Source organism: Cyclopterus lumpus, chromosome 2, assembly GCF_009769545.1.
Source record: "Cyclopterus lumpus isolate fCycLum1 chromosome 2, fCycLum1.pri, whole genome shotgun sequence".
NCBI classification, from domain to species: Eukaryota; Metazoa; Chordata; class Actinopteri; order Perciformes; family Cyclopteridae; genus Cyclopterus; species Cyclopterus lumpus.
In genome coordinates, this window is record NC_046967.1 from 6,766,479 (window position 1) to 6,787,033 (window position 20,555).

General features: G+C 46.1%; 1 protein-coding gene across 1 annotated transcript; it reads left to right on the forward strand.

Annotated features, from left to right (window-relative positions):
• The first annotated feature begins 1,671 nt into the window (after positions 1-1,671).
• On the forward strand, positions 1,672-13,207 carry LOC117741504 (insulin receptor substrate 2-like). The gene is given in 15 exon segments (XM_034548584.1): positions 1,672-3,294; positions 3,296-3,328; positions 3,330-3,424; positions 3,426-3,849; positions 3,851-3,989; positions 3,992-4,096; positions 4,099-4,179; positions 4,182-4,229; positions 4,232-4,363; positions 4,366-4,434; positions 4,437-4,626; positions 4,809-4,869; positions 4,871-5,090; positions 5,093-5,296; positions 10,215-13,207. Coding segments are annotated over 15 exon segments (3,114 nt in total). The 5' UTR covers positions 1,672-1,986; the 3' UTR covers positions 10,220-13,207.
• Positions 13,208-20,555: the final 7,348 nt, after the last annotated feature.

A 20,555-nucleotide genomic window follows, 5' to 3' on the forward strand; every position in this document is an offset into this window, starting at 1 on the left:
GGACAGAAGACACCCAGGCTGGTTTTGCATACAAAAAAACACCCTGTGGGAACGAATCGGCACACCACATCCCGTGCACAGGCTGCAAAACAATAATATTCAGCGTTCATCCCCCTCGGTGTTGTTGCCAAGTTATTGTGCGTCCCCACCGCTTAGGTGTCAACAATAATCTCTTTGTTCCCCTTTGTTTCTGATTGCCTCTGGCTGTTTACATCTGTGTTACTAAATCCTGGTGGAGGTGTTGATGTTTTTTTGCCCATATCTCAGATTATAAGTGACGAGGCTAAAGCTGAAAACACATGCCACACAGTTGATCCCCGACAAATGAACACTGTGCGGAAAACAGAAAAGTAGGCAAACGAACAAACTCTCACACACACACACACACACGCACACACACACGCATCAACAATATCAATAATGAGCACAATGGTGATTAGAGAAGGGGGGGGATTACCTTTAATCTGGAGTATCTAGATATGTGTTTGTTTAAAGGGACAGACGCCCGCCCATCATCCATTGCATCTAATTCCCATTGACACCTCCATTGAGTGTAATCTGTGTATTGGTTGGGGGGAGGGGGGACAGACATGACTAATGATCCCGAAGATCACACGGAGAATTACTGACATAATTGCCGAGATGATCTGACGAAACAGATGCCCCCGAGGCCCCTTCACAGCCTTTTATTCGGCACGACTTTTCGGTGCCTGTTCTTTTCTTTTTTTTGCCTCTAAATTGAGATCCAAGCTGAAGAGGAAAATAAAAAAAAAAGTTGTTATTCTGTTTTGTAATCATGCGTGGGGGAAGACGTGCGTGCGTGCAGCAGTACGAGCGGCCAGATGATGGCGGCATTCCTGCACCTCGTTATGACACAAGGTCCTCTGACGCATTCGCTTTAGCCCCCCCCCCCCCTTGTGAGATGCCTGTTTTTCATTCAACAAGAACATTTATTTTATGTGCAGCAAAGTGCATCACGACCATGAAGTAATATTAAAAACACAGAAAATACCCCCCCTACACACACACACCCTTCTTCAGCTGTTTTTATTTTTATTTTACATGGAAAAAGCGACATTTTGTACACTTAATGTCCATAATTATTACCAAATGTGCACACTGCTGAATTATGGAGAATACATGGTGTTTAAATAGGAACCATTAGGTTCCAGCTGGAGAGGAAAACCCACAGGTTTAAATATAGTCCACAACGCTCCATAACAAGTGGGAGCTCTGGGGTTGTTTACACTCTTACCGCCTCAGCATTATGTTACACATTTCAAATCCTCGTTAATCCAAATTGGTTTGTCAATTACACTGCAACACAACAACGAGGAGGTATCACTCCCATTGCAGTACGTGAGATACATAAAACGAGTATCGTGTGTGTGTGTGTGTGTGTGTGTGTGTGTGTGTGTGCGTGTTTTTGCCCACACTTGCTTTCTACAGTTCGCAGGAATTGCGGTTATTCAACGGGCTTGTGATCTCTGTTTCCACACGAGAGGGCTGGTTGGAAAAGCGTTACAAAAAAGGAGGGGGCGGGGTTTTCTCGCTTTGAATTATTCAAGCAGCCAATGGGGAGCGCCGCAGCCGCGCGACGGACAGCACGGCCCCTGCAGCACGCGCCGCCCCCCTATGACTCGGTGTTTTATTCTGTTTTTAGAGCAGCAGCGTCACATGTTGTTTTTCTCCAGGATCAGATCAGTCCCCCCGGTCTGGTCCGGCTGTACTCTTGCTTCCACCGTGGCGGAGAGCGGACGCATCTTTTCGGTGTCTGCGATGGATTAGACGTCTTCATTTTTTTTTTTTTGTTCTCTTACTAAAAACGGCATCTTTTTGAAGTGTGTTTTTTGTTGTTGTTGCTGTGAGTAAACCCCCCCCCTCCCCCAAAAATAAAATAAATACGGAACAAGAAGCTTGCTCATCTGGAACTTTGAGGGCTGGCTGAGAGGGGGGAAGAACACAAAGAAGAGACGTGGAGAAGAAATGGCAAGTCCTCCGGCGACGGGAGGACACCTGTTACCTAGTGGGACTAACGGCGTGAAGAAGTGCGGATACCTGCGGAAGCAGAAGCACGGACACAGGCGCTTCTTCGTGCTGCGCGAGCCCACGGAGCGCTGCCCCGCGCGCCTGGAGTACCACGAGAGCGAGAAGAAATGGAGGAACAAGTCCGCCGCGAAACGACTCATAACTTTGGACTCGTGTCTGTGCGTGAACAAGCGGGCCGACGCCAAACACAAGCACCTCATCGCCCTCTACACCAAGGACGAGTACTTCGCGGTGGCTGCGGACAGCGAGCAGGAGCAGGAGAGCTGGTACACGGTTTTGACTGATCTAATAGCCGAGGGGAAAGTGTACGACGGCCCCGCTTCCACCTCCTCATTAGTGGGCTTTGAGGAAGCCAGCTACGGGCTTATTGCCCCTGCAACAGCTGCCTATAAGGAGGTGTGGCAGGTCAACTTGAAATCCAAAGGTCTGGGTCAGATCAAGAACCTCACTGGGGTGTACAGGCTGTGCTTGTCCAGCAGGACCATCAGCTTCGTCAAGCTGAACTCCGAAACAGCCGCTGTCAGTTTGCAGCTCATGAACATTAGGCGATGTGGCCACTCGGACAGCTTCTTCTTCATCGAGGTGGGCCGCTCGGCGGTCACCGGGCCCGGGGAGTTCTGGATGCAGGCGGAAGACTCTGTGGTGGCGCAGAACATCCACGAGACAATCCTCGAGGCCATGAAGGCCATGAAGGAGCTGTCCGAGTTCAGGCCGCGGAGCAAGAGCCAGTCGGCCAGCACCAACCCCATCTCCGTGCCCACGCGGCGCAACCTCAACAACCTCCCCCCCAGCCAGACGGGCCTGGTGAGGAGATCAAGAACGGACAGCATGGCGGCGACGTCCCCCGGAAGAAAGTTCACGTCCTGTCGGATTAGAACGGCGAGCGAGGGGGACGGAAGCGTGACCCGGCCCGTGTCCATGTCTATATCTGTGAACGGGAGTCCCACAAGTCCAAAAGCTGGGAATCACCTCATCAGGTCCCACACCCTCAGCAGTGGGCGCACCTGCAGAATGCTTGATTCCTCCTCAAACCTGCATCATAGCCGATCCATGCCGGTGTCCAACTCCCCGCCAGGCACCTCAAGCCCCATCAGCATGTCTCCCAGAGGGGGGGCCCACATCTGCACTCCTGACAAAGCCAGGCGGCCTTTCAGCTGCAGCGCCTCCATCTCCGGCTCCCTCAGTGACACTGGCTTCATGCTATGTGACGACTACAGCTCCAGCCCGGGTGAACTCCGATTCGTTCCCCCTGACCCGCAGCAACACTCCTGACTCCATGGTCCAGCACGCCCCCATCCCGTGACATCAACGACCCTTGTGGCTACATGATAATGGAGGGGGCGAACTGCAGCAGGTCCGGGGCTGGCGGCGGGCGGCGACGAGGCTTACAGGAAGCGGACGCACTCCCTCACCACACCACGTCAACAGCAGGTGGCGGCGCCGCTGTCGTCAGCCTCCCTGGATGAGTACACGCTCATGAGGATGTTACCCAAAGTGTGTTACCCCGAGGATTATGGAGACATTGAAATCGGTTCATCCAGGAGCTCCAGCAGTAACCTTGCCGATGATGGCTACATGCCAATGACGCCAGGCGTGGCAGCCCTGTCAGGCAAAGTGGACAACTACGTGTCCATGAGCCCCATGTGTGTCTCGGCACCGAAGCAGATTGTGAACCCTCGGGTGCATCCTCAGGCGCCGGCCGGCGGATACAAGACCAACTCCCCCTGCAGCAGCTCTATGGAGGACAACGGCTACATGAGAATGTGGTGTGGCTCCAAGTCCTCCATGGAGAGCCCAGAAACGGCACGGTGACTACATGAACATGTCACCTGGAAACCCACCTCCACTCCAGACGCCCCCTGATTACTACTTGGGTCTGCTTGCGGGGGAACCAGCATCAGTGAGGTCAGTGTACCAGGCCGGCTCCCTCGCGCTCCCTCCTAACTTCAGGCCTCCAAGAATGAGGAAAGCAGTCAGTACGTCTTGATGAGCCCTCAGAATTTGAGGCAGAGGGTGGGGGAGTCAGACTATTATTCAGTGATGCAGCCAGTGCAGCCAATACCTCACCGCTGAGTCCATCGGTACCCTCCCCAGTCAGACACGGTCGGGCGGAGAACCTGGCCTATAGAGGGAGCTCGGCAGGCCAAACCGGCTATCCCTCGACACCCTGAGGACCCTGCCAGCATGAACGAGCACCCCCTGCCTGGAGAACCCCGGAACTCCGGAGAATACATTAACATTGAGTTCAGTGACGCCAGATTCTCCCCGCCCTCCGTCGTCTCCACAGAGAGACCGTCTTCATCACCGGGCTCCAGCAGTCGGGTCCTGGGAGGTCCTCCCTGGCAGACTACATGAACCTGGAGCTGGCCTCACACTCATCCAAGGAGGTGACACCCCCGCTGAAAGCTTGGACACACTCCCAGAGTTATCCATGTGCTCAGAGGAGGATGGAGCATACCACCAGGGTAGTGAGAGAGGGTCTCAGGGCCTCGGTGTTGAGGTGAAAAATGACTACACTGAGATGACATTTGGGATGACCAGCTCGCCTCCACAGCTTGTTCCTCAGAACACAGCAAGGTATGTGTAACTGTGCTGGGAGAGAATGAATGAATTTCAACTCTGATAATGTCAATTCAGATATGAAGCGTTATTTCCTTTTGATTTCCTCTTCAAAAATGTATACAGGCCGTTAACAAGAAGTATTATTTCTAACCTTTGCTGTGTGTTTTTTAATTAATATTTTGAACTTTGTTCCCTAGCTGCCAGAGCAGGCTCTCTATGGGAGACCAGGGAATGCCAGAAGGCATTGGGGTCTTCCTGCCTTGAGGCCACCCCTTCCTCCACAGTGGACCCTGACTGCTCTGCTAAGGTGATCCGGGCCAACCCACATGGACGCCGGCGCCACAGCTCCGAGACCTTCTCCTCCACCGCCACGGTGACGCCAGTCTTCCCCTCATTTGCCCACGGCGACACGATAAAGAGGCACAGCTCGGTGGAGAACATCTCGTCCCGGAGCAGCGAGGGCTCTGACGAGGAGTACGGCAGCCCGTGAACGGCAGAGCTCTGCCGCCTACCCCGAGCGGGCTGAACTACATTGCCTTGAACCTGCTGGACAACAGGGACGTGGAGAAATGCGAGGACCTGGCCGGCTTCAAACCCACCAGCAACTGCAAGGGGGGTATCAATGGATTACACAGCTCACCATATGTCTGTTTGGGATTCAAGGAGTCTGCAACCACTGCCAAAGGTGAGTGAGGTCCTTGTCACTGCTAAATAATGTATTTGAACTTTCCGCTTAAAGTCCGGCAGCTGTTGTAAGAGTTGTGAACGGTTGGATTTACTGTGAAAGAATAGGAGCTGTTGGCAGACAAATGGAGAAGGAAAAACAAGGAGGAAGGCCAAACTTGTGTTTCCTCCAGAAATTCAAGTACATATGTAGGTGGTGCAGATGCAGCCTTCAGGTGCCGCTCTTAAAGCTCCGACTTCTGAGTCCTTTCATAAGTGCAGTAGCACTTCTGTGGCGGAATTAGCCACACAAAAACAACGGTGCCAAAATGAAGAGGAGTGGCTTCTGATTTTGAGTTTGAATCATCAAGCTTTACTGTATTTTTTTTTTTTTGCTCATTAGTATTTGGTTCTTCCTAATATTTCCCTAACAACATGGTACGTGACCAAGCTGGGAGCTTTGAAGTAAACAAGCAGCACGGTGGAGCAGGAGGCCTCTCTGCTGCAGGCTGCAGATGCAAAGAAAGGAGGGAAAAAAAGTAGATATTAAAATTCAACCAACGCTTATTATGAATGAAAGTGAGTCGCTAGAGATTCATAGAAATAAAAAGTAAAAACATTGCATCACAAGTATTGTTGGGTTCACTGGGCCTCGGGCATTTCCGGCTGTTGTTTTTCAGTCGGGTAGGCTTTAGGATGTGTTTCACATCACTGTGACCTCTGGAGACCTCTTATTCCCACTATTACATAATCAATACCCGCATCCCGCAATATCCCACTGATCCAAATAGAGCTATATTGCGTGGGATGTAGCACACGGTGTAAACCAGGAGGAGAATGTTGACATTAAAAGACACATTTCTTTCCCCCCTCCCTCCTCTCACTGTCGTGGGACACAGTGAGCTCACATGTGTTTGCGAGCACATAGAAGGGCCGGAGCCAGGGGGAGGAGACACGTGAGGCCCCCAGCACAAGTGTGTGTTTGTGTCCGTGTAGGCGGCGAGTTGTTATGCGGCCATCAGGTAACTGGATGTCACGGTCCAGAGAGAGAGAGGTTGTGTTTTTTATTTAGAAAGCAGCACAGAAAAATAAAATAAAAACAGTTGTTATTTGCACAGCCATGGAGTAAGTGTGGGAAATCAATTCATTTCGTTCAAGCACACGTGATGTACTCGACACTGAGATGACTCAAATAGCCAAATGGCTGTTTGTTTTTTTGTTTTCTTAATTTCCAAGAAAGTGGCTCTCAATAACGCGTGCTCTCGAGCATTTGTTTGCTTTTCATCTGAGCTGCGTTGGTTCGCGCTTGTGTTTTTAAATTATTATAATTTTTTTTTATTGCGCTGATAAAACTTGTAATCGAGTAGGAAGGGGGCGGGGAACAGTCGAGCACATGCAAGTAGACTTTAGCACGTACGCATGCAGAGCAGCAGCCATGAGTGTGTTATTCTCCAGGGAACCTTTTTTTTCTCCTTTTTTTCCAGTTGCGTAGTGTGCATCCATGAAAACTCTTGGCAGAGAGAGAGTGAGAGGGAGGGAGGGAGGGAGAGAGGCCCTGTTTTGGTTTCCAGGGCCTGACTGTTTGTGGGGGAGCCAACGAATGCGTGCATAATGGGGTGGGATGGCACGTGCACACCACTGCACTTCTGCCTCATTAGGCTGTTCACTTAGCAGAAGTAAGACACACAGACAAGGGGGGGTAGGGGAGAAAGAGGTCGGGAGGGGCTGCTTTTCAAAGGGACAAATAATACTCTTCTGTGAGACCCCCCCCCCCCCCTTTGGAACGAGGTGCATCCTGGGAAGCGTTGGACGTGCTGGGGCCCCCACTCCGTGCTTTGGCTTTTGTGTTTATTGGGTCCCAGAGGTCGTAAGCTTTTTGACAGTTGGACACGTTCTTGTCCTGGCGCTTGGCATGTGGGTCAAAGTGTTTGTTTACCTCTCAAAGGCGCTTACCTGCGCTCTCCCGGCCCCCTTTCTCGTGGCGAGCCGCAGCTCAGCCAGGTGGATGTACCAGACCCAGATTAGTCCGTCTCCATGTTTGCCTCCTCTTCAGTCTAATACCTTTATTTGGCACAGGGGGCGAACACCTTTATGTGACAACGGTTTATGCGTGCGCTTGGAGGGGGGTGGGGGGTTAACACCTGCCACTGTGCCCTGTCTTCACACGCATGCAAACGCTCTCATTTCCCTTCCCTTGACCACACTAGCACGTAGACGCATCCATACCATGTCTCTGCCTCACATGCGCACACACACACTCAGCCCTAGCTACTCACTATCCGCACCGCTAATGACAGCCCGCCATCTGCCGCCCCCTCCCCAACCCCCAACCAGGATGCAGAGAGCACGACCATCAGCATCTGTGTGTGTGTGTGTGTGTGTAATTCGTCGGCCAGATTAGAGGCCTTCGTGTCCATCGGCTCAAAGCCCGCTGCCACTCAAACGCCATTCACTCGGGACTAGCACGCGGGTGATGTCATCGCAAAGGGTGCGTTAGATCAATGCATCCTCAAAGCATGTTGCGTGTATACCAATGCTACATGCACTTCCTGTGTTGGGTGCTTTGCGATGTGAAGGGGAGCGAAAGGGGTCTAGCCTGCGCGGCCATGCATCCCTAACTCGCTCCGAGCATGCTCAGTAGATGCAGCTGTCACAACAAGGTGATTTTGGATGACATAATCCTGGGCTTTTTAGTTATTGTTTTTGTTTGTATTTTCTAGACTTTATAGACAAAATGTGCTGCTTACACGCGCACAATCTGAAACTTAAACATTTTGCATAAAGGCTGCATTGATAACTCTTTTTCCGCTGCTGGAATTTTTGCCAACATCATGATTTTTGTCCGTGTGGCTTGTTTTTGATTTTCCAAATGTCACACTTTATATTGCCGTTTACTCATTAAAACAGGGCGACACAATATATATATATATATATATATATATATATATATATATATAAAGTTTATTTATGTCCACGCTGAAGCTGAGATCCTGCAAACATAACAAAGCGGTGCTAACAGCCAAGCCAGGAAGTCCAGAAATGCCATGTTACTTGATATATGGAGAACAAACATGCACACGTAACACCGCAGGCTCTTGTGTCAGAGTTTCCAGGCAGAGTGTGTGTGTGTGTGTCATGGCACTGGGAGGGGGGGCTAAAGTAGGCCGGGATGTTCCAGACAGAAGCGCTAGCTGCTAGATAACTGCGTGGCCAGCGCTCCCCACATTTAGCCGGCCACGGCTCCAGATGAGATTACGGCCTCTGCAGGCGAGATTAGACGGCCTGGGATAGATCAGCGAGGGCCGGTGGCTACTCACCGGACAGCAGATGGCTAATGCACAACGCAAGGTGTGGTGGGCATGTTGCTTTGCTCCTCGCCTGTCCACGTCCCCACTCGCGTCAATCGAGCATCGATCCAAAAATACATCTGTCTGGATTAAATATGAAAAGATAACAGTGCCAAACAGGGGATGTCTTCTCCGTGTAAGTGGGTGAACTCTGAATGTCTTAAAGGGACAGTTCACCCGAAAAGCTGATCGCCATATAGCCCCAATATCTTTAAGAGACATCTCTATGGCTAATATCTCCATCCCACCAAAATGATCTTGATTGCCAAATAGCCCTACAGGTTATTTTTAGGTTAGGTTTGCGGTGAACTCTCCCTTTTTTTAGAATAGTAAATTATGTAAGATATAGGGGACTTATCTCAGGATTTAGTGACTTACCATTCCGTGTCCTCAAATACCCTCCGCCCCTTCTCTGTTTATCATTTCATTGTTTTAAAAATAGAATTTTGATGGCGCTTTTTCAAGAATGCTCCCAAAAAGGCAACTTTTCAGGGCCGAAGAGGGGGGGAAAACTAACTAAATCCCTTCACCCCCACCCCCACACACACCCACACAGACAGACTGTCAACAATGGCCACACCATGATAATTATCAATGCAATACAAATGTTAGTTTCTCTCTGTGTTTAATATCAGAGATGCAGCAGCTACTGCACTGGTAGCTGGTTCTTCTCCTGCTCAGCGGGTGTCCATAGCAACACCGGCAGCGCGACAGGAGACCCCTCAATCCCCCGCACCCATCCCTCTATCCCTGATTATGTAATAACGTCCGCTGCAGACCAGCCTCTCAGACCTCTCAGGTGTTGGCACTGGTGTTGTCCGTGGGAAAATAAACAAACTGGGGTTTGCTTTTTAAAAAAAATATTCTAAATCAGGCAGAGAGAAGCTCTTGAAATATGTCTTTACTTACACCCATTACTTCTCATCTGCAATAACTGTTTCTACATTCTCTGCATTTGTATTCAAATATTTCCATGCAATATTTTACTGCTGTCCCATTTAAAAAATAAGACTAAATAATAATAAGACTTTGTGCGATGACGCAGTCTTGGAATGTTTAAATGTCATATATAAAACTAAAAGGCACCCTGTGGAGTTCTTGATCACTAGTAGCGCTATAGAGCCATGTCTTTATGAGTGGGTACCCGCTTTGTTGTTTGTGGTGGAAGGAAAAAAAGCGTCTCAACGTACCAACGAAGGCAAGAAAGAAGACTTTGTGCTAGCAAAATTGAATGTAAACTGAAGATTTCGATCATTTCTCAAATGTTTCATGAGGAAGAAATTGGGCACATTGGCTTGAGCTCAAAACGTTCAGACAATGAGTCCGAGTGAGAAACACTGAATTTAAATAGGACTTTTGTTTACATAAAAAGATTTCACAGTGCAGCTTTAAGTCTCCATGTATATTCAATTACTGTTAGTCTTCAGTTGGTCCAAATGTATATTTGTATTTGATATGTCCAAAATATCTGTAGTATTTGCTTGACAGTTGGATTCCAATGGTTACAAACGTTCATCCTATAGTGAAAACCAAAGAGTGTTGAAATTATATTTCCACTAACGACCTCTTTTTCTCTCTGTCCGTCTCTTCCAGACTGAAGGACTCCTCCACTCTTTGAATTGGCGTCTTCACCGACTTGCTGCTCAGAAGAAAAGAAGAAAAAAAACCTCCACTTTACCCATCCACTGGGCTCTATGGCCCTAGAAGACTTTCTGGACCCTGAGCAACAACCACACACACTTAGGAAACAAGCAGGTCACGTCTATGCATGTCATGAATTTTCGCTGAAGGCAGTGTGTGTGTGTGTGTGTGTGTGTGTGTGTGTGTGTGTGTGTGTGTGTGTGTGGATTGTTTGCGTCACGTATCAGTGTGTCTCATGTTCCCTGCGCTTTTAGAGGCCATCTCACCTGTGACCCACATTTTTGCGCAAGCACAGAGGCAAAGATAGTCAGAGAGTAACACAACTCTTAATGGAACCCAGATACTATTTATTTACCTGAGGGTAGTTTAAGACTGCCGGTGTGAGTGCGAGTATGTTTCTGAGACAAAGTCCATATAAACCGGTACGGTGAACAAAGAAACTTACCATACAAATGGCCCAGGGAGCGAGGATACCAAGGTACACGCAGTATACAACAATTTTTAGATTAATATGTTATTTATTTTTGGAAGATGAATGTCTGATAGGACCTACCAATGCCTTAATGTCTATACTGTCCTGAGAGATAATATTCTATTACGGTATGTCTGTTTTTGACCTACATCTCTATATTGTTATTCTGTTGTGGAACTTAAAATGCTTACCAGTAAAGATATTATTTCAGAAATATACAGTACAGTGGGGCTGCTTGAGATCTGATTTATCGTATTGATATTAAAGTATTTTCTTAATTACTAATTTCTTATTTATTCTAACCTAGTTTATTTTTTCGCTGGACTTAAAGAATTATATTTCTAAATGTCGTTAAGAGTTATGCATGTCTTTATAACTCAGCTCAAACCCCACAACACCAGGCATCTGAATGCACTGTACCTCCCACAGTTCCTCAGTCACTTGAGCCCCTAAGACCTCACACACTCCTACCTTCAAACCTATACGGCCTGCCGCTGAGCTCGATGCAGGCCGATCTGCTGTGATATCATTTGACGGTACAAACTGTATAGTTGAGGTGACGACGGAGGGGTGGAGCCAATGAAAAAGGACCCGGTTGGGGCACAGTGGAGACGGTTTCTGGTCAATCGCTGAGAAAGTAGAAGTAACACATCTGGCACCATCATGGAGGTTTACTGGAAAACATAGCTTTATTGCAGACCGCATACAAAGTTTCATCTGGCTGAAGAGAATTATGTAATGTTAAAGCAAAACAATGTAACTAGGTGACGACTATGTAATTACAATTATAAGATAATGCAAAAACAAATTAGATCACATAGAAAAAAATGCATCAAGTCAGTTTATCTAATGTTTGCTAACATTCACCACTATCTTGCTGGCTATCAGCTAAAAGTAGCTACTGGCTGTCATGAGCTAACGGCAGCTACTGGCTGTCATTAGCTAACAGCAGCTACTGGCTGTCATTAGCTAACAGCAGCTACTGGCTGACATTAGCTAACAGCAGCTACTGGCTGACATTAGCTAACAGCAGCTACTGGCTGACATTAGCTAACAGCAGCTACTGGCTGACATTAGCTAACAGCAGCTACTGGCTGACATTAGTTAACAGCAGCTACTGGCTGACATTAGTTAACAGCAGCTACTGGCTGACATTTAGCTAACATCAGCTACTGGCTGACATTAGCTAACAGCAGCTACTGGCTGACATTAGCTAACAGCAGCTACTGGCTGACATTAGCTAACAGCAGCTACTGGCTGACATTAGCTAACAGCAGCTACTGGCTGACATTAGCTAACAGCAGCTACTGGCTGACATTAGCTAACAGTAGCTAGCAGCATCCACTGCAGCCACAAGTAGCCAGCCATTTCAGCATAATGATAAAAAGCTAATGGACTTCTACCATTATCTAACGTGAGCTAGGCTACCATAAGCGTATCATTGCTGATAAACGTTTGAATAGTTGAAAGAAGGTCTTATTTCTTTCAAAAGTTAAAGGTCTTGGAAACTAAAACTGAAGCTTTATCCTTTCAAAATGTCTGCCAGGTGGTTTGTTAACATCATCTGAAAGCCCTCTGTAATGTCCCGACTGTTTGGTCCTCGAGTCGTCCACTGTGCCAACTCCAACCGGCTCACAAGCCCCTTTAGTGTACAGTAGATTGTAAAACCATAACCATGTCTGAATGTATCGCTGAGCTGGTAGGAACACCACACAAACATAACGTGGTTAACGGTTTTAACAGAGTTTAATAATATTGGAGCTTTACCATGTTAAGTTGTGATATCTATTTATCTACAGAGTCTTGAATGTGTATATTATGTACATAGAAAGAGTTTAACTAAAAACAATCTATTGAAAATACATAGTTCTTAGATTTGACCTATGTTGCAAGGATATTCCTGTGTAAAGACTTTGGCTACCAATTTTTCAAGGGGATGGGTTTTTTGCTTTGGGGTTGTACAGTATATCATATGCTTTTCTCCCTCACAGTCTTGGACTATATGAAAAATAATACTCTTTTATTATAGAGATCTCTTTGCCTTGTTGACAGACTTTACCTAATGGCATATGCAATAGTGAAATTAATACAATCTAGTTTACAACCGTGGAACCAAATGTAACATTGCATTGATGATTAATTTTCTTCTTGTGGTGAGCAGAAGCTGTTTCTCTCCTTGTACAGTTCTCTTTCTGCCAAGTGTTTGTTTTTTTGTCGCTGGGGATCTTTGTTCTTGACATGTCTCAAAGCTCTTTACCCATTTTTGTGTCCATGGACAGACAGACTGGTCTTGGATTGACTCAGTCTGGATGCGTCGTTGTCTTCCATTGTACATAATTCAATATACTGTTTATGTGATGCTCACAAGAGATGATTATAATGATTTATGAATTCTGGTAGTCGAGTATTGCTTTTGTCTGTATTGATTATGGATAGCAACCTACAGAAATAAATGAATTTATTTAAAGAGTCACCACTTTGTCGTCTTTTTATTTTCACAAATAATATATCATGCAACATAAATGACAGTATTATTGGGGTGTAATTGTAAGACATTTTAAATACAATGAGACGAAATTACTATAAAAAAGTAGTTGAAATAGAGGTGCAAATTTTGGTAAATAAAAGTGACTGGTTTTGGATTTACAAATATAATTTGTAGTTATACAATGTTTTAAAGCAGGACTGTCACTTTTGCTAAATATATTGCAGAATTGTATATAATATATCCATCATAACCTCAAAATAAATCAGCATTGAATAATATCCCAAGTAAAGGGGGTCATGAAGTCAGCAATACAGCAATAGCCATCTAAAGTTTGCTAACGTGCTAACATTAGCTACCATAAGCTACCGGTCATACCAGACCAAGTGAGACTGTAGCAGCAAGGCCACTGAGTGTATTGAATTGAACCAGGATTTGTTTATTGTTCATAATTTCCTCTTTTAATTTGTAACAAGAAGAATGTTTGATTTTGTTTTGCAGATGTTAGTGTCATTTTAAATATTTTTCTCCTCACGACTGATTTAAATTGTTTTAATAACAGTTTTATATTGCCTTTATGATGTTAATAAACAACTCAGCCGAAAAGTTCGAATTTCAAATTATATAATCTTCCTCTATACCACAAATTATGAACCTCACAATTCTCCAAATCCCATCCTGCACCTCTTCTTCTCCCTCCCTCACTGGGATGTCATATTTAGCAAAAAAGTCTAACGGCTTCCTGACTGTGTCAAAGAGTGTCGGATATCCTACTGTGCCCCCCCGGCCTGCGTAATAATGAGGAGTTGAACTCTCCGGATGACACTTTCCCTCTCCGTAATTTTTTTTATTTCAGACAGAGGCCGAGGCGGGACACTCATACTAAGCCAATGACTTCCTGTCAAGCCACGCGTCTCCAGAAGGGACTACATAGTCAGAGTCTGGAGGTCAGCAGGTTTAGAGCATGAAGTAAAACAACACATTTCTATAGTTTCCATCCCCCACACACTCACATGCAGCTGTGACACATGGACCTTGTGTTGTTTTGCAATGCAGCTATCTTTTTACACATGTTCATTGTAAAATATGGGAATATATTCCACTAACAAGGTTGACTCAAAGGTTCAATTCACACATTTTCTTCCACGTTTTTGAGACTTTTCTCTCAGTGACGCAAAGGAATTGTGGTATTCAAAATAATAGTTTACGTTACGGTGAGTTAATCTTAATACCCCGATAATGTCTGTGTGGAAGCTAGGGGAGATTAGCCTAGCTTAAAGTGTCTGGAACCAAGGGGAATTCACCTAGCTGCATTAAAACAGACATTCCAAAAACTGCAATTTGTTCTTTCTTTTATGAAGAATTAGTACATCACATTTACCCCTTGAAACCCCAAACCGCACATATTTGGTCTGAATATAGCCGGGCTAGCTGTTTACCCCCGATTCCAGTCGTTGCTAAGCTAGGCTAACTGCTAATGGGAAGCCTTGCTATAGCACGGCTTTAGACTGTTAGTCTTTGTAAAGGGTCAGTTGGAACAGGTTTGAAACCCAAAAGTGTGGTAAATGGTCCTGTATAGAGCTTTTCTAGTCTTCAGAAACTCAAAGTGCTTTCACACTACACTGTAGGCACAGCTATGGGAGCAATTTGGGGTGAAGTGTCTTGCCCAAGGACACATCGACGTGGGCTAGCGGAGCCGGGGATCCAACCGTCGATCCTCTAATTGGAGAACAACCCTGCTCTACCACTGAGCCACAGTCGCCCATTGAGTTAGTGCTGAGTTAGTAAAGAAAACAGGAAGGGGAAATGTGAGAATATGAACTGGCTAATGTTGTGACATGTGTTTAGTCAGCCCGGGTCTCACGTTGTCCCCTTAAAGACACAGAACCCTCTGATTATGAAACATATCCAACAGTCACAATGTGATTATGATGCGGTTGCTTTATTATTCTTTATGGACATCAAGTATCTCCAGCACAGACACAAAACAACACACACACACACACTGAAGGCACACCTCTGGCTGGTGTGTGTATTAATTAGCAGTATGACAGTGTCAGTGGGGCTCTTCTCTGCTGCCAGGCGGAAACCAGCCTTACATAACCCCTCCACCACCGAGCCACCAGGAGGGACACAGTGTTCCTCACCCGTTTCGGCACTGACTGTCCATCTGAAGAAAAAAAAAGAAGCACATTTGTGCTCCGAAGGCAAACCACAGAAGAGCACAAAACCGGAAGTGTTTGTTGCGCGATGCTTTTGTTGACGCTGGTTGTTGCTTCCTCGACATTAAGGACAGCTCGCTAAATTAGTGGTTTAACGGTTCCTAAAATACAGTTTACAGGATGCTGCTTTGAAGTAATGTAATTGTGTGTGTGTGTGTGTGTGTGTTTGTGTTTGTGTGTGTGTCTATCTGATCTATTCCTGGATGCCCTCAATTATTCCCAAATTTAGAATCCCATTCACAATCACATGCTTGTACACGCACGCAGACAAACGAGGAAGAATTCATAACGGCAATCCACGTCATCGTCGTATAAGTCACAAGTCGATCGCCTCCGACTTGTGACGAACTCTTGCTCCCAGAGGTCTTTGGAGATCCAGACGTTTTTTTCAAGTGTGTTTCCTTTTACATAAAGGGGGAACATGCAAAGACAGTTAAACACATGGAAACACGCACATGCAAATACACTGCAAGAACAATCAAATACATACAAGATGAAGAAATAGCAACAACATCTATGAACTTTCAAATCTGTCATTCCCGGCAAATTGATGAACAGGTCATTTGCAGTCAACTGTCACTAAATTCTGGGCTACTTGTGGTTCCTAGAGTCCTAAAAAGTAGGATGGGAGCAAGAGCCTTCAGTTATCAAGCTCCTCTTTTATGGAACCAGCTTCCACTTTCAGTCCGGGAGGCAGACACAGTCACCTCATTCAAGAATAGACTTAAGACTTTCCTGTTTGATAGCGCTTATAGTTAGGGCTGAATCAGGTTTGCCCTGGTCGAGCCCCTTGATATGCTGCTATAGGCTTATAGGCTGCTGGGGGATGTTTTAGGATACACTGAGCACCTATCTCATCTTCTCTCTCTACTTATGGATGAATTTACATTTCTCCATTGCACCTTATTAACTCTGCTTCCTCCCCGGAGTCGTTGTGACTTCACGTCTCATAAGGTCCATTGGACCTGGAGGTGTCTGATGCCTGGTGAGCCGGTCTCGCGTTGGCCCTGCTGATGCGCCCCGCCCCCCCCCTCCCTTCCTCTCTACCTCCTTCTGTTTCATGGATTGGAGTTCCATTCATACATTGTCATATTCATGTAATGTGTTTATGTAACTTTGTAAATGCTGTTCATTCTGTACACATGACATCTATTGCATCTGTCCATCCGGGGAGAGGGATCCTCCTCTGTTGCTCTCCTGAAGGTTTCTTCCCTTTTTTCCCTGTCAAAGGTTATTTTTGGGGAGTTTTTCCTGATTCGATGTGAGGTCCTGGGACAGGGATGTCGTATGTGTACAGATTGTAAAGCCCTCTGAGGCAAATTTGTAATTTGTGATATTGGGCTATACAAAATAAACTGAACTGAATTGAATTGAATTGAATTGAACTGGACGAGTGGCGGTCACGCCTTGTTCTGCAGAGGAAGGCCGGATTGAAAACATTCTCGTAAAACTGAACTTTAAACAGCAGGTCTGTGGACTCGATGAACCCGCTTACATTGGAGCAGCATGTGTGGTATGCGCTGTAGATTAGGGTTTTATAGCTGCTCCTTTGGCGACCCTGGGCTCCACTGGGCCTCACTCCCTTGCCAGCTTGCCCCGTCGCCATGCTGTGCTGCGGCTCTCGAGGGGATTGAGAGTCGCTGGCCCCATTATTTCTCCCTGAATCAGTCTAAGGAGGGTTTTCTGCCGGGGCTCACTGAACTTCACCAAGCAGCAGCAGCAGGGCGGAGCTGTGACCCACTTACAGTAACCAGCGCTGACTCCCCACAGAAAAGAGAGGACAGAGGCACACAGCACTGGTGAGCCCACATGAAAACGTAACATACTGACATATATTTTTTAAACGACGCACAAAATCATACGACCCGTGAGGATAAATTGCATTTTTGTCACGCACACAAAGACGTTCACATCTCCGTCAAAGGGGTTGTGTGGCCTTCCGCTGGATGAGAAAATGCTGGCGTGTTGGCTTTTTTTTCAAACGTGAAATATACCATGAGCAACGTTTGTCATTTAAGGGACTCGTAATAGTTCTGATCGTACACGTTACACACGTGCGCAACATGAGAGTAGAATCTTCAGCTGAAAGCATAAAACAAAGCATTGGGGAAATTTACAATTTTGACTCGATGATGGCAATAGAGGAATATTTCACTCTGAATGGACCATAATTTACTAAATGAACATCATGCCGTATTGAAGAAGACTGAGAGATTGAGATTGAGACCATAAACTCATGTTTACAATGTTTACTGTGGGAATAAATCAAGAGAGAAGTAGAGTCATTTGTTCATAGACTTATGTTGCTGCTGTAGGACTGTAAACAGCAGCAACAACAACAATTCTCTGGGCAGATCATATGGCTGACGTCTTCAAATAAAAAATTCAACATGAGGAAAAACACATTGTACTTCAACACTGTCTGAGTTTGAGCACCAGCATCATGATGTGAACACAGAGTCCACGTCCTCTCGTCCCACCAGAGTCCTGCTCCCTGCTCCCGCCCGTCAAGTGCAGCTTGATCCTGATGGATCCAGGTCTCTGTCAAGATGTGGGCTCACCAGTCACCGACCTCCCGTCTGTGTTCATCCATCTTATTTTTTTGCGACCTAGCTGGGTTACATCTCGGACCTCCTCCCTGGGGCAGTCTGGTGGCGTTTGGTCCGGCAGGTCTGGCCGTGGGCGGTGATCTCAAAGTCCGCTGCACTTCTATTTCAGATGTTGATTAATGTAGTCTGTCATATGCCATTAGGGATAAACACATCCCATCCATCCATCCATTTTCAATACCGCTTATCCTCATTAGGGTCGCGGGGGCACTGGAGCCTATCCCAGCTGACATAGGGCGAAGGCAGGGGACACCCTGGACAGGCCGCCAGTCCATCGAGGGCAGGGATAAACACAAAAAAGACAAAACAAATAAAGACACGAATGTATTGAGATTCATGGGAGCTACCGGCATGTACATGCGCCGCCGTTGCCATAGCAAATCTTGATCAGTTACCAGCCTTTCTTTAACCTCCTTCTCCTGGAGCAACAACAGCACTCTAAGTTACATGAACGTCAACAGGTCAATTAGCCCCGATACATTCTCTCTGAACCTCTTTTGGCTTTTATTAGCTATCACTTCTGCATGCTTGCCCAGACAGAAAGCTGCCTCGAGGCAAAACAAAAATCTGGTTGCTTGGCTTAGTATCTGAAGACTGGGCGTTTTTCATTTTGATCTGTCCTTTTTGGATTCTTGCTGCACCGCCAGTGGAAGTTTCTGGGTCGAGACATCTGCTTGAGAGCCTCACGGACCACTATTGTCTTGAGCTTGCTCAGTTTGACTCAACCGTTGGTTTAAATTGGTATAGAGTTAATGATCAAAGAGACTGAACTGGCATTATTTGGTTCTCATTTTTCAACTTAGAATGCTCAACATCTTTTTTATAGTCTCCTAGGATTCTTAATACGGGAAAAAGTTACAATGAAGAGGTTTGGCGGATACAATTTTCCGTCCATGAGGGAGCCTGTACATGCATGTGACTGTGTGTGTGCGTGTGTGTGTGTGTGTGTGTGTGGGGGGGGGTGTGTGGGTGTGTGTGTGTGCGTGTCAATGGAAAGTCTCTGCAGCTCTATCTTTTGGTTCGTGGCATTCAGATTCCACGTGTTTGGACAGCATGTGGAGCCCATGTCCCGCCCACTGCTCACAAGCACTCCTGCTGCTGTTTACGACGCTGGCAGTGTAGTGGAAGACTCCGGCCCACCCGGTCCACATGCCGCCTTATCAGCCGACACTCTCGCACGGCTCGTAAACATGTTTTGCAAAGGAAACCCTCTGGGAGAAGGCTGTCGTAAAAAGAGCTGAGCATAAGTCGACTCATATTTGTTCCCCCCTGATTAGCTGGTATGATGGCTAGTGGGAGGAGAGCAGGCAGCATTGTATGTCAGTTTACTCTTTCGGATGTCAGCTTAAACAGATCCCCGTCTGCAGGAGGGTTTTTCTCCCATGCTCCCTTGCTTCTGTTTATGGCAAAACATGACCTGTACCCGATCACGTCATACTGGAAAGAGCTTGCATTTTTGTTTCCCATCTCATTAGTTGAATTAAACCTCTGAGCAGAGCCACAAATAAGAAGTCAGAAGTAAGAGGGGAGTCAGCAACTATAGGAAGTGATAGAATAGGTCTAGGAGGCTAAAAGCTAGCATGGCACCACTGATTAGTCTTGGTTAAGCGAGGCTAACGTGCTAACTTGTAATTCAAGTCAAATGGTTATATTTCCTTGATGGCACATACAATGTGTGGTGCTACGTGTGACTAGAGTTGTTCAACATTTTGGAAAATAGCAGAAATGGGAAACTAATTAGCACTGGACTGGGAGCAGAGGGTAACCGCGAAACTCGCTCTGTCCAAAGTTCCTTCCCATAAAAACTTGTTGTTTTTACTTACAACAAATTAAACAAACAAGATATTGTGTGCTAATTTGTAAAATGTATAAGTGGTGGTAATCTAAATGATTAATTTTGGACAGAGCCAGGTTAGCGGTTTCCCCCTGCCTCTCATCTTTAAGCTAAGCTAGGCTAATCACCCCTGGTTCCAGATTTATATTTCAAAAACTTACATGAGAACCACAGATTGACTGTGAAAGATTCATGTTATAATTTCTAGTGTATTATTACTTAATTAAAGTGTCATATTCCAGACTTCAAGAAGAAACAATAGACCCTTTGCTGAGCCTCTGCTGATTCAGTTGGACTTCCCGGATGTATGTATCCTTCAAACGCACACTGGAGACGCCTCGGTCCACTTTTCTCTGAAATCCTTTTTCAGTTGTGTTCCTAGATTTAGATCACATTTCTTCAGGGAGTGCAGTAGTGACCGCGTGGGCTCCACGGTAGCTCTGACAGCAGCGGGGGACGGGCAACATTTAGCGCAGATTTGAAATCCGCTTTAAATGTGACGAAAACAAACAGATGACAGTTCCAAAAACTAGAGACGTCCTTTTAAATCTATAACCACAACTAGGTAGTGAACTGAAAGCCTTGACTTGACAGGATTAGTGTCAACAGAACCAGTTCATTAAATTCAGTTCATTTAAAAAAAAGCTCTATGATATGTTATTACTATTATA